Consider the following 15,277-nt stretch of genomic DNA (forward strand, 5'->3'; position numbering starts at 1 on the left):
CTAATATCACTCTAATAAATCTCTTGTGATTTAAAAAATAAATAAAAATCAACACAAAGAAACTGACAACAGCTATTTCTAGAGACTGCTTTAGGACTGTCTATCAAGTATTTCAACCTCAAAGCAACTAGAGCAAGGAACAACTACAGCAAAGTAGAGCAAATATTTTTCTAGGATTCGCCTTCCCAAAATTCAGACTGGCAGAAAGGAGGGATCCTGTTTTTCTCTCTCATTTTTTCAGATTTTTACATGGAATATAACTTTTCATGGGGTATAAACATTAATGACAGTTACATTTTTTAATGACCTTTTTCTACTGTTTCTCAGTGTGGTTTGGGAAATTTAGTTCCACCTACAAATATGAAAACCAAAGCAAAAATAATGTAAGTTCATGCCATCTCATGAATACCAACTTTTTACTATGAACACTGGGACAATCTGTTGACCTGTCTGTACCCTTCCAGTGTCCTATTTAACATCAAGTGCTTAAGAGTTACACATAGGCACGGTAACTGTATGCTAAGTGTTAATAAATCTATTGATTTAAGTCCTTAAAAAAAACACCACCACCAGCAACAACAAAAAAAACCAGCACCAAAACTGAAAAATCCCTCACATCTTCCCCACCATCTGCCATACCACCATACCTCTTGGACAGCTGCTGAAAATAATACTCTAAATCTTTCCTACTCTACTCCAAGAAATGTGGAAATAAGTTCCCAAAACAGAAATTTTAAGCACCTAAGTTATTTTTGCTAATGTATGTTTGATGCACTTTTCAGACTAGCTGAGCAGTAGCTAACTCAACCTTGAATTACATATTCAATGTGCTTTCAGGAGAAAAAAGAAAGAACTGAGCCAATTACTACAGAGGCTAATTTGGGAACTCAGTTTTTACTGAAATCGCAGCTCCTGAAGGAAAGCATCATCTCATTAGTAGGATAACGGGACAGATTTGTTTACTAGGTGCATGTGAGATGCCTTCAGCATAGTAAAGAGACTCTTCTGGTAATGCTTAGTGTTTAACTCCAGTTTCAACAATTGCAGAATTGTCTTTTACTCTGATTTCTTTTTTAATTAAAACCAAAACAAATAGAAAACCCCACAAAATTTCAGATGAGCTTAAGTGCATACCACGCAACCTTCATGTTTAAAAATAGGTAAGGCCAAGCAGATTTCTGCAGACTCATTTAGTTTCAGATCATGGTTAGCAAGACAAGCAGAGTGAAATGTGTAAATTAGCTAAGCGTATTCACAATTTTTTCGAAATCATGTCCTGATTCCCCAATACACACAGTATCATGCATTAACTTGTACATGCTGTTTCAAGCAACACTTGGGCAAAACTGAAATTCAGGAGAAAGGAATTAATTGAAAAACAGCTTAGACATTACCTCTCTTATGTCTTCATTGCCTTCTTTGATATTCTCCGTTGCACCCACAACTAATTGATGGATATTGTCAATATCAGTTTCCTGTTAAAAAAAAATAATAATCGAGAAACATTGACAAAGTTTAGGAAAAAAAAAACATCTGTAAGGATTTTGGAGACGAGCAGAACTCAAATATAAAATAAAATCTGGTATTGTTAACATCTTAGCTTTATTTATGCTTTCTTCAACGATGCAAAGGCATAGAGGCAATTAAGTTGCATTTTTTAATGTGTTGTTATGAGCCTGAACCGAGGCCACTAAGATCAATAGGAAGTCTCCTGTTTACCCAACATCAAATCTGGCCTAATTTTTGCTGGCTCTTCTGGAAGAGGTGCTACCATTCACAGAAAATACGCTATTAAATAATACAGTTAATAGAGCACTAATTTTGAGACAGAGGGATCACTACAACACCCAGCACTCTCCATTCCCAGTATACACTGATACGTAATGGTAGTAATTACCATCTTGATTTTGCTTTTGGAAAAAAAAAAAAAAAAGAAAAAACCGAAACAAACTTTCCCTTCACATTTGTGCTAAAGTTCATTGCTCTTATGTTTACATCTTGCACAGAACCAAGACCAAAACACCCCCAGGAAAACCTTCAAGCATTAAATTACACTAACCTGTTGCAAGACTTTTTCAGTGAATATCTCTTGCAATCTGGAGATTTCTACCACTTTTCCTTCAATTTGTCTTGGCAAAGAACAGAAATACTCCGTTAGAAACTTCTGCAAGCATTTCTCACTATTACAGCTTTAGATCCTCCAACCAGAGTAAAGCCTGGTTCAGCAGGCACGGCTCTTTGTTAGCAGTCTTATGTGGTGATAAGGTGTGATTAGAGCTCTGAAAACTGTCTACACTACAGGAACACAACCCCGTGTAAACCCCTACAGTTCATTTCCAGATGTTACACAGATCTGGGCATTCCTGTTTTGTCCCCCCCTCCACCACACCGTTACAATTCCTGCAGCAAGGTGCCCAGCAGCAAATTCATCGTGCGTGGATGTTATCCTGATTACAGGACCAGCACATACAGCGACCTGTCAGTAAATGGAAAATTGTACCTGACTTCATCAAACAGATTGTTCATTTCGCCAACAAGCCGCTGGTTCTCCTGTTCGAACTGCAAGAGAGAAAAAAAAAAGTCTTGTTAGAGTTCACAGGCTTGGACTCGGTGAACTTTCCTCAGCCCCCAGCCCCAACAAAGCAACCTTCACCTTCCTTTACAAAGATCTCCAAGGATGACTACCATTAGCTTCAGTGAACAATATGAGCCTGCACATTTATCATTCATCATATTCATCATTAACATCATAGTGTTATCATTCTAACACTTGTCAATTATCCTCCCGTTACGAATGAAACCCCAAAATATTTTGCAGATTTTGCTCGAGTTCTTTGCACTAAGGAAAAACATAGGGGATGAATTTTGTCCTTTTTATTTTAAAAATTTGAGTGGGGAAAGCTCTCATAGCATGTGACACCTTTACACCGTCATTCACTTTATTCATGTTCTACCCATGGCATAAAGTTAACAGCTTGCAGATTTTGCTGTAATATAAAATATTTTGATGTCTACTACTTCGTACTTTACCACTGCGTTGGCTTTATTCCAACCAGCCTCTTTCATTTAAAACTTCACTTTTGGCACTACATTTTTCAAATGCACGAGCACAAACACAAGACCTCATACAGGAGAACAAGCTTTGATTTTCTAGATATACTTCCCTGTCAGATCATTTGGGACTCAATGTGGAATGAGCTATGGTGCAGGAAGTACGGTGACAAGGTTTGCTTTAGACACACTGCTAGAACACAGCTGAGAAAGGCATCACATCATAACAGAGTTAGTTGGAAGCGCCATCGTAAGGACTGTATTTTAAACAGGACCCATTTACCACGTTCTGAGGTGGGATTTTCCAGGTGCCTAAATAAATGAGCTCGATCCTGCCACCTTGCCAGCCAGACACAGGAGCGAGCCCCGCGGTGTGCTGCTCCCTTCTCCCCACGCTCAGGTGTGGGCAATGCACTCAGATCGCTGCCGCCTGCCCCTGCCAAAAGGTTCCTGCCGGCAGGAACCAGAGTACCTCGTGCTGAAAGGGTCACAAGTCCCCTTCTGGCTGGAGGGAGGGGAAGGTTACTTGAGGTATTCTGCCAATTAATGCCCCACGACTAAAGCCTCAGTACCAGCCGGACATGCGTGGTATGGAAACAACTAACTCTCTGCACGTTCCTCACAAAGCTCGGAAAGCCCTGTCTCTGCCACTGCACAGAAGTAGCACCCAGGATACATTTATCCTGAAATTATTACCCACTACGCGCCTCTGAGAAGCCTCATTTCTAAATCCTGAGTGATACACGCGGCAGCCTGAATACCAGAAAACAGGATTAAAAATCCAAAGGATGTGACACTGGCGCTGTGCAAGACAGCAAGCCCAGTTCTAATGCAGTTAATCTACTTATTTCAAACTAGCCTACATAACACTTCTGGATTTCAGTGTAATTCAATCAAGTTACAATTTCATTAGCAGTATACAGGCAGCATTCCTCTCAGTCACCTTGCAAGGTCTCATTATCCTTCTTGGGACAAAGCAGTGTGTTGTCAGAGATGAAAACAGCAGCAGAGCAGCACTGCTTACAGATCAGTCTCGGCTTCCAGTCTGTGCAGTAGTAATTGCTCACCATCTGAGCAAAGGCCCAACGCTTGAACTTGCAAGAAAATGTCGTGATGCCCAGAGAAGACAGTAAGTATTTGAAAGGAACTGTTATCTTTTGCAAAAAAATGAAGGAAGGAGGAGGGAAAATAATGTCTGAATCGCAGAGAATTAACAATAACGAAGAGGGTAGTGCTGCATCACTGGAAGGCAAATGAGCCTTTACAGCAGTAATACTGAAGTAGCTAAAAATGAAGAACCTAAGATTTCAAGGGCATTTAAGCAACAATGCAGTTCATCATTAGGATGCAACATGAGAATTAGTGGCTAGTTCATACAGGTCACCTGACCCACAGCTTACTTCACAGAGCCAATCTGTAGGAGTAACTGAGTTAATATAATTAGACTGCTGCGTTTGGTGACACTGTATTATGACATCCTCCCTGCCCCAATCATTCCACCAGCACCTCTAGCCCGATTCTTTTAAGACCTTCCATGTACAGCTTATTCAACCCCTTGTACACGTTGTTCCACATGCTGATTTATACATCCTGTTAAATGATCCAAAATGCTCTAGTTTAAACTTCTGCCATATCAAAAACTTTCATAATACCTACACAGAGAAAGAAAAAACAAGCAAATGTACAAGAGTTGGACTCAATGGTCCTTACGGGTCCCCTCCAACTCAGGATGTTCTGATTCCACTTGGGGTGCAGTGGAAGGTCTAGGGGAGTCTTGGAAGGATTTGTCATGCTCCTATCTCTCCCCGAGTACACACTCCTGTACACAAACCGCTGCTCGTCTGATTTCATGGGATGACATTTTCACTCCCTGACCACTTTTTTCCTGGAGTTTTCTGCTAAATTAGTAAACTGAATCTCACCACAGGAGTACACGGCACAGCTGAACCAAGGGAGAGCAGACGGCAAGGAGCTGAGCAAGACTTCTAGACTGCCACAGAGTAACAGAAAAGGGGGAAAAAAAAAAGAAAAAAGGCAAGCCACCTGTCATACCCATCACCTTCATCCCCTCCTTCTCACATCCCACACCATCTCCGCTGTGTCCCATGCTTCGTGCTGTAACATTTTTCATCTCGCTTCAGTCCCACCAGGCCCTCAGAGAAGCACTACCTGACTCCTTACTGACAGCAAATTACATGTCGAGCTGCATGACCTAGGGGAACACGGTTACCATGTTAAAAACCAGAAATTTGTTACCAGTCAGTGTGAAGTGACACCTGTTTCAACAGGATAACAGTTAATCTCTTAGAAAATGCTTTAGTCTTCTAGCAGGCAGTCTATATAATAATAATAATAATAATAACAGATGTTTTTCTGTTTCTTTTAAAATACATCTTTCTGTACTAGAGGTTCACTAGCTGCCTGGTTAGCAAGAACAGCTTTCTTTTCTTGGTTAAAGAACTGAAGAAAGTCCAAGATCCCCGATGCTATCATGCTCCATAACTTCCACTGTGGGGCCGAGTCCTCAGGGCAGGAGCCCAGTCCTGTGGGACAGGTGTGGGACAGCGAGGAGCACAGTGCACAGCTCCCTGAAGCCCCACTGCTGCCCACCCTCAAGATTCAATGGTTCTGCTAAATACAAAAGTACCAGTGTTACAGTGCACTGGAGTGTCGTCATCGCTACTGTCCGTGGCATCTCTACAGAGCAGAGCATTTGTTAAAATATTAATGCAGTGATACGTTCTTCACAGCAGCACGTGGCTATAGGTATCTCATCACTCCTTTACGCTGGCCCCTCTGTAGGTCTCTGATTTTAAGGGATTCATTTCAGAACAAAGCCAAGGAACAGGACAATAAAATGGATCCATGAGCTTTAGCACAGAGCCAACTGCACGGACATTAAGTGACTAAGTGGAGCCACCAAGCTGTAATTGGTTTTCTGACTTCTGTACGAATAAGTATTTCTCCACAAATATTCAGCATAAAAAATTCCCTATTCTGCTGTCTTAGCAGAACTGAGACGATAATTAATTTAGGAGGCAAATTTTCAATAAAGAAACAGTGAATGCTTTTAATCCCTTACAAATAGCACAAATCCACTTGAGAAAGTACTATTTAAAAAACCCTTTGATATTTGAAATCCTCCACTGGCACAGATTGCTTTTTAAACTGCTAAATAGTCTTTGCAATTTGAAATCAGGGCTGAGGGACAGCACGGCTCCGACAGCAGCAAGACGTGGTGACACAGCCAAGTGAACAAGAGGTGAGAACAGAAGGACACGTCGCCTATCGTGTGTCACAAAGGGATTAACATGATGTGAACATACAGCAAGCTCTAGCAATCTGTAGAGCTCAACGATTTATGGCTTGTTAAAGTAGCCTCTTTTATGACAATGAAATATTCTGCTACCAGGATATAAAGTGACTGCTTAAGATATTTCTCAAAGCCTAATGCATTGAAAGAATCACAGTTCTTTTTTGTTATCCCATAAGATAAATCATGAAATGTACTATACCTGAACTAAAGACAAAAAACAAGATAAAAAGTCAGAGAAAACTGTAGATTTTCACAGCAGAACCACATTTTCCCCGCTCTACACAACCACAAGACATCTGCTCACAACAACTATGAAAACATTCATGTACCTGTGCTCAGAGTTATAGAGTGAGATTTACTGTGTAAATCACACAACAGCCTGCAACTGATGTAAAGATCTCTGCTTAGGGTAAAAAACTGAAATAAATTACTGCTATAACAACATGATAGTGCTTTAATTCATTATTTTATCCGCAGGAAGGATCACAGAACCATGAGCGAGAATTGTTCCATATAATTTGACGCAACACGTTCCAATTTAAAATCAAAACAGCAGTTCCTTACACTTTAACCTACCCTCTTCTGAGAATCGCTAGTGTGGTTTTTTTTTTAGTAACTTAAATGGAGTCGGTCCACTCTTCACAAATCAAATGTTTAAAAAGTAGAAATTAACTTCTCTGTAACAGCAAACATAATGCAGAGGAGAAATAATTAGTCCTTTTAGTGGCTCAATTTCCTAAAGCTGTAAAGGTTCATTAAGTGTTCCTAAAGACCCTTAAATTCCTGCATTAAAAGCACAATAAAGTCATTAAGTATTGCATATTACTAGGAAGTATTTACTTAAGCATTGAATAAAATCAATGCACTTTCAAGTACTCAAATTACATCCTAGTTACACCTATAATTTACACCTTGGACCCAAATTTACATGAAAATTAGAATAATGGCTTCCAGTGGCATTAAAGTCCATTAGGAGTGAGGTTACACAGTATCCAGCTTCTACTAATAAAGGTCAACTCTTAGGTATAACTTTACTTGAAAATACACTGAAAGCAGTCTTGCTGTGGAATAGTGACTATGTACATCCTTAGCCTTTGCAAATTATAGCATTCCTAAACCCTAAAAAATTAAAAATTAAAAAAAAAAAAAATCGTTTTAGGTCCACAGAGCAGAACAATGGCTTGCTCAGTTCTGAGCATCAACATTTTAGTAGCAAAGTTTACATTTGAAAACCTGTTGTGCACACATACATATATACAACTCCTGGTTTACACTGCAGCAACCCCAATGTATGCAATCCAATCCAACTGTAAAAAATTACCTGACAAGAAATTACCTCCATCAAGGTCATTAACTATAACTAGAATCAAGCAGCTTGCTTCCTACTTGACAACTTACTGGTGGAGAAAGAAAAAGCATCTACATTAACACTGTCATGAATGCTGACTCACTTCTTTTTTACGTCTTAATCAATGTATACTCCTTCCAAGGTATAACGTGGAAGCAACCGATGCTTGTTAGCTTTCAGCAGAGGTGGAAATGTATTCTGTATTTCTTCATAACTGCCAGGATCAGAAATTCATGCTCAGTGTAAGAAGAATCATAGAAAAGCATAGCAAAAAATAATAATAATAAAAAGCATAGCATGGGAGAGGTCTGAAAGGACAAAGATTAATAATGCATTTTTTGTCTAATGGTTCTCCCCAGAAAGAGCTGGGAAAATGCCTTGCAATAAGCAGATCAGGACTGAAGGATTTCTGGGCTCCTGAATCTCCAAGTATTAAACATTGATTTTTGTGTTACTCTGGCTTGGAACCATTCCACCTCACCAGGCAATAAAAAGAACTTATTCCAGGGGAAAAAAAAGTCCCAGGTTATCTCCGGGTTATCTTCCTTCACTCGATAACAGAAATAGAACAAAACTCACAGACCTGGACAACTCATGTAAGTCATGAGGTGTGCTGGGCCTTCCTCTAAAAAGGATAAAAGGATGCATTCATTCCCAAAGAAAGAAATGCATTCATTCCCAAAGAACCATGGCAAAGGATGTAACACATTTAAAACTTACTAGAGCGTGCCCACAAAATGCAGCCTAACATTTAGCAGTCAGTTACTAGCAAGCACCTTCAGAGTTGTCACCTCTGATGCTTGTTACCTCCCGATCCTCTGGAAGCTTACACCAAGGGGGCTAATAATATGGTGCCTGAACACAGAAAAACGAAGGTATGTGACAAATTCTGTTTAGAGAGAAAAAAGAAAGCAGCAATAAGCCTTCTGGTTTCAGACTGGTGCACAAGAACAATGTGATAGCATCAGGAGCAGCCTCTAAAGAGCCTTTTCTCTTTGACAAACCATACCGTAATTATGTGCAACTTACTCATCTCTGACGGGAAGTGATGCTTGCTCTGTTTGGGAACATCTCTAGTCATTGCCAAGGAAGCCTCAGATAATCGTGCTGCAGCAGCCCTGTGCTGCAGCACACCATGTTGAAAACTCTACAGCCACTGGCTACTTGTAAGGAAGTTTTACTTTCTTTATATGAAACAATACAGTGTGTGCTAATACAAAGAGAATTTGGAGCCACGTTCACAGATTCACAGATTCACAGATTTCTCTAGGTTGGAAGAGACCTCAAGATCATCGAGTCCAACCTCCGACCTAACACTAAGTACTCCACTAAACCATATCGCTAAGCTCTACATCTAAACGTCTTTTAAAGACCTCCAGGGATGGTGACTCCACCACCTCCCTGGGCAGCCCGTTCCAATGCTTAATAACCCTTTCGGTAAAGAAGTACTTCCTAACATCCAACCTAAAACTCCCCTGTCGCAACTCTAGCCCATTCCCCCTCGTCCTGTCACCAGGCACGTGGGAGAATAGACCAACCCCCACCTCTCTACAGCCTCCTTTCAGGTAACTGTAGAGAGCGATGAGGTCGCCCCTGAGCCTCCTCTTCTCCAGGCTGAACAAGCCCAGCTCCCTCAGCCGCTCCTCGTAAGACTTGTTCTCCAGACCCCTCACCAGCTTGGTCGCCCTTCTCTGGACTCGCTCGAGCACGTCCATGTCCTTCCTGTAGCGAGGGGCCCAAAACTGAACACAGTACTCGAGGTGCGGCCTCACCAGAGCCGAGTACAGGGGGACAATCACTTCCCTCGACCTGCTGGCCACACTGCTTCTTATGCAGGCCAGGATGCCGTTGGCCTTCTTGGCTACCTGAGCACACTGCTGGCTAATATTCAGCCGACTATCCACCAATACTCCCAGGTCCTTCTCGGCCAGGCAGCTTTCCAGCCACTCATCTCCCAGCCTGTAGCTCTGCTTGGGGTTGTTGCAGCCCAGGTGCAGGACCCGGCACTTGGCCTTGTTGAACTTCATGCAGTTCAAAACAAGAAATCATAGGAACATCAAAAAGCCTAACAGGTTGTCAGCAATCACGTCAAATTTTGTAGCGTATCAGTTCAATTGTGAACAGAATTGGAACAAACAACACAAAAAACTGCTGATAGTGGCGGAAATATAGCAAAGCTAAAAATACATGAGGTTCTGCTGTGTCTGAAAGCCTGTAGTTATTCCTTCTAATAAAATCAGTGTGATTTTGATCAACCTAAAAAAGAGGAATAAAATGAAATACAGCTATTTGTGTACTAGAAGTAGTCCAAGTCAAAAGCAGCCAGTCTCAAAATCTTTATTGTTCAGAAATTTTTTTAATGCATTCCTGATGCTGCCTTTCCTTCCATTGTCTTCTAAGAAAGCATTTCATAATTATAATTTTTAAAAACAGAATTTCATTTTCAAAGGGCACTTCCAATTGCTGAAAAAATAGTTGGTATTAATGTCAAATATTTTGCAATTTTAAATATTAGCAGCTCCCAGAAGAACCAGGAAGCCATATATAAATGACATATCTTGTCGTGGCATTATCCTGCATAAAATGGAAGTTGTAAATGAACTTGGGTGAATCTGAACTTTCTTAGCACATGTGGATACAGCAGAAAATATAAAATGGACAATAACGGACTTACCATTTGTATTTCCTCAGGTGACAGTTCGTCTTCACCTTTTCCATCCCCCCATAATCCAAGGTTAGACTGAGCATCAGGCATATTCCTGTCTGTACAAGAACCACCAAAAGCTTGAGACAATGCAGGGCACTGAACAGTGAAGTAAACAGCATTTCTCATGATTTCAGAACTCCAATGAAATCGTTACATCTCATTTCCTACTAATCAAGATTCACCATATAGTTACAGCACAAGACTATACACCAATAACCTTTAACTCCTGAACTGGGACAGAGGTGTACACATATGTTTAATTTTGTGAACTACGAGAAGTTGCACTAAAATATTGACAGCAAAACATGTAAAACAACTCACAACACACTAAGACTTGTTACGGCAGAAAATACAATCACATTAGAATTGTAACAAGAACACACAATTTTCAAAATGACAGCCTGTACACAAGGCTATTATCTTCCAGTGAGATTTGACAGAACCACCAGCTCCTCATTCCTCAGAAAGAGCAGACTCTCAAAGACATTTTGAGCAAAGTTTGTAGGACAAATTTGGCTTCCTCACTCTGTTCAAACTGCATAATACAGCGCAAATCCTACAGCACTCAGTGCAAGGGGTCCTCCTGAACGTAACGGGAGCCAGATCTGAACCCACAAACTAACCCTTCCACATCGTAGCTGCTCCATTGATTTCAGCAGCACTTTCCCTTTGATTAAAGCTAACCATCTGCATAAATCTTAGCAGGAGTTGGGCATAAAACATCTTGAATGGCTATTTCTAGGATATTTCCCTCTAGAAGATTTATTTTTAGGCTTAATTATATACTTCTAATTATAGACTAAGAATTTAGAATAGGAAAGAAAAACTGTACAGCAGGAACCTACTGTTTCTGAAGCTGTTCTAGCATCAGTGCTTAAAATCCTAATGATAACACTGCAAACTTGAGAAGGCCTCCTTCCCCACTGGCTGTGGCATTTTTACAAAACCCAAAATAGAGAGAGATTTGTACCAACCCTGAACAGACTCAAAGCTGAACTGCTTTGACTTATCACATGCAGATTGCAAATTAAAATACGCTAAGGTTTAGTTTTTACTTTTTCATAGATTTCAGACTTCCTGAAAGACTTCAGACTTTATCCCAGTTGTTCATGTGTTGTTTTTGTTTTTAAGGCATTTATAAGTATTTTTATTTGCTTTACTATAATTTTCTAAACCTACATTATTTTCAATCGCATAAGCAGCACTGATGCATCATCATTAAGACCTTCTCTTGGGAAGCCCCTGAATGGGGTAGTCCTATTTATGAACAAATATATTAAAAGTATTGTAAGAAGAAATTTTCCCCTTTTATTTTTCATTATAATATTTGTGAAAACTCTCGAAAAATAAATAAGAGTATTGTTGTGTGCGTCTCCTTTACAAATGTATATTTTCATTCCCACCAACCAACCAAAGATGACAATGACAAACCAAACAGTGACAATGTTATAAATGAGGGATATGGGTAAGGCATACAGTCTTTAAAATGAATAATTAAATAAATAAAATCTGCTCTTTCTTACAAGTAATAAGGAAGAAAAACAAGAGCATTTCTAAATATTATTTAGAAATAATTCAACTCAACATTTTCCACTGGATATCATTAGTATTTCCAATCTGTTTCACAGAGACACAAAATTATTTGTTTGGACAATCAATACATTTACATTATATCGAAATTAGAATGACATATTTACTGGATTCAAAGAAAAGAAGATAATTACTTTATGGAGCTAAGAAATAAGATGTATTCCTATTTTATCCCAGAGGAACCAATTACTTTCAGACACTGTCAGCTTTGTTAAAAAACAGCACCTGTATCCAATGTGATTGCTAATAAGCACATATCCAAGCAAGAGGTAAGTGAGAAACATGCATCTCCCCAGAGTTACTCCTGTCACCATGGTACATTTCTGGCCACTTTGAAAGTTATTCTGCAGCTTTTGTGGAGCTGGCATCTGTACTTTTCTACAATTCATCCAGCAAAAGCCAGACAAAGAAAAAAAAATGCTACCTACGTTTCAATTGCAGAAATAGATGTAATTAATGAATGATGGAAATACAAAATAAAGATCAAATAATCTCAACCTTTTTCCATACTGACAGGAGGCAGCTGCTAAGCTAGTGGACCGGTTCAAAAGCTACTCATTATTTACATGTATTTCCATAAACTAAATGTCGGATTTGTAATATGCAAATAAATACAGTCAGCATATTAAAGTAATCTCTAGAGGGACTATTTTCCTACCATGAAGCATGTCCAGTATAATGCCAATGTAAACAGGTGCTTTGTCTCAAAAGTAATCACATTTTGCTTTGGTATCTGCCAAAACACCAGACAAAACCAAGGCTGTGCTTCAGCACCCCACGTAGGACATTCAGCTGTCTGCCATGATGTTCAAGGTAAGGACAGGACCAAAACCTCTCTCAGAAGACTGTTACAGCTGCGATATTTAAGCAAGGAACCCAGACACTCTGATGACCTTTCATATTTCATAGATATAAATGGTTACCATGTTCTAAAACATCAACGTCCTGAGGATTAGAGAGTTTATTTCTCCACACAGTCATTTCTCCAATTTCTTAAAAATTTGAAGTTACTTGTAAAACAAACAAAAAAACAACCACAAAGGCTCTACGATTTAAACTGAGCTTTTGTTTACTAGTCATTTCATTCATGTTATTATGCTTCAACAACCACCTACCAGCGAAGTCACAAGGCTGATTTCTATAAACAGCAGCAACCAACTGAGCAACCAAATGAGGAACCTCATATTCTGTGCATCTAAACTACTTCAGACGGGTTTATTTTGATATACAACTTTCCTAGTGTTCTCAAAGACTAGTCAGCATCCTCTTGTAAGAACTGCATCACGAACCCCTGTGTCTAGCTACTTTCCCGTACAAAATTAAAGCATGAACTAATAAGAGTGAAAATGGGAGTAATCAAAATTAATGTGCGGTAAACTAAGCTTCATTTCTGTTCATTGCAGTGGTTTGCTGCATCCAGGGAGAACAAAGAATGGTGTTTCCCGTGGCATGGCACAGTTTTCTGAGCTAAAAATTGTGATGCCACTTTATGTGGTGGGAGTGTACACTTTCAGAGATTGTGGAGACAAGAGCAAAGAGCTATGAAGATGCTACAAGGCTGCTGCTTTTCTGCTGGCACTGGCTCACAGCTGTGAAATACTGATAACGTGTTAAGGTGAAACTCATCTGTGTACCTCTGTGCTGCATCACTTAAGACATAAATATAAAAATGTAGTAAGCACTAGAAATGACACATAATCAAAACCTTTACTTCTTACAGTAAATTCAGTCTTCAGAAAAAAAAAATCGTATCAATAGGGCTGCAGAAGTACAAACTGGCTGGAAGATAAGCAATACCGTGTCAGAAAATGAAATGGTTTGCACTTTGCAAGGTAATTCAATATCAGAGTCTTCGTTCAGAAATGGAGTACCCACTTCACGTGAATCCAACCTTTGTACAACCCTCAAGTCACTACCTAGAGAAACTTCACTCTTTAAATAAATAAATAAAAAGCAATAACAGATTTGCAGAATAATGTAATGTTACATTTTGCCACAGTTTCTGCTTCCCTCCATGAATAATTTTAACACTGTAATCACACTGTACCTCAGACTTCTCTAGACAGTACAAGCGGGAGAAATCACACCACAGAAAGCAATTCTGAAATCAGAGAAACAAGATTCCTCTTTAGGTATGAAATCTGACATTATTGCACAATGGTGGTACTTAGACACTCTGCAATGAAGGTCTGTAAGTGTACACACCCCAAAACAGACCAAGGGACCATTCTGAGAAAAGGCTGAAAGAAGGGGCTTACATCTGCAGCCTCAGAAGCTGGTCACTAAGGAATTTGCAAGTTCTGTCAAGAACAGCACCAGCTGAAATGACCATGGGGCCAGAGTTGCTGCTTTAGACTTCTGGCTATTTCCTGTCAACTGAAATAGAAGGTGCAGTCCTTCCAGCAAGAAAATTCAAGGCTGTGGAGAACATCCCCAAACCTATTGTGTCTTTCCAGCCACTAAAATCCCCCCTGTGCACATATTCTGCCTTTGTGTTGATACTGTAGAGGTGTCCAACTGAAGGTCTCTGTGCTTAAAAACCAGAAAACACTCCTAGAAACTACTAGAAAGCCACCAAGCTACTTTCCTATTCCTTACCATCAGTGAAAAGGATGTGGAAAGATCAGGCAGGTCTCAGAAGACATGTAACTAGACGGATAGTGGAAAATTAATAAATTAAAAGGAGAGAGTTCACACAAAGTTTATTGAAGGGATGAAGAAATCCAGCAAGACATAAGACCTTTTAAGCTGGTTGAAAGAAACATGTCACAAAGCTGAAGATTTTGCTTCCCCAGTCCCACAACGTGCATCACACAAGCCTGATCAACTCAGGGAAAAAGAGAATAGAAAAAGTACATGTTCCAGGAAGAGGCCTTCTTGGAATAGGCCCTCATAATGTCAAAGAAGTACTGTTGAATAGAAAGGGCTTGCTACAAAACAGAAATATAATTATGTTTTATTCTTACCTTTGCTTTCCTCAGAAGAAAGTTTTTCTTCAGAATCATCTAAAGGATTCTGTGAATTTTTTTCAGGAGAAAGAGGTGATTTGGAAATGTTGCTCTGCTCAGGTTCAAGTCTGGACCTAGAAGCATAAGATCCTATAATTTAACTGATATGATGGAACTGAATTTCTCTAAAACAAGAACAACCACAGATTACTCGCATTCATTGCACTTTAACCTGGTCTTGAAAACTTCACAATAGAGAGTTCTCAGTCTAGATACAAAATGTACTTAGCTACCTTTACTGAAATACTATTAGAAAA

General features: G+C 39.6%; 1 protein-coding gene across 1 annotated transcript in view; it reads right to left on the reverse strand.

Annotated features, from left to right (window-relative positions):
• The window catches only part of STX18 (syntaxin 18), a 66,508-nt gene that overhangs the window by 2,037 nt on the left and 49,194 nt on the right, over positions 1–15,277 (reverse strand). The window contains exons 6-10 of the mRNA XM_080591990.1: positions 14,979–15,094; positions 10,390–10,478; positions 2,501–2,559; positions 2,060–2,129; positions 1,395–1,475 (exon numbers count right to left, since the gene is read on the reverse strand). Coding sequence (XP_080448116.1) covers positions 1,395–1,475; positions 2,060–2,129; positions 2,501–2,559; positions 10,390–10,478; positions 14,979–15,094 — 415 coding nt within the window. The remainder of the gene's footprint in view (positions 1–1,394; positions 1,476–2,059; positions 2,130–2,500; positions 2,560–10,389; positions 10,479–14,978; positions 15,095–15,277) is intronic.

The sequence above is a fragment of the Anser brachyrhynchus genome (genome assembly GCF_964034855.1).
Source record: "Anser brachyrhynchus genome assembly, chromosome: 4".
Classification (NCBI taxonomy): Eukaryota; Metazoa; Chordata; class Aves; order Anseriformes; family Anatidae; genus Anser; species Anser brachyrhynchus.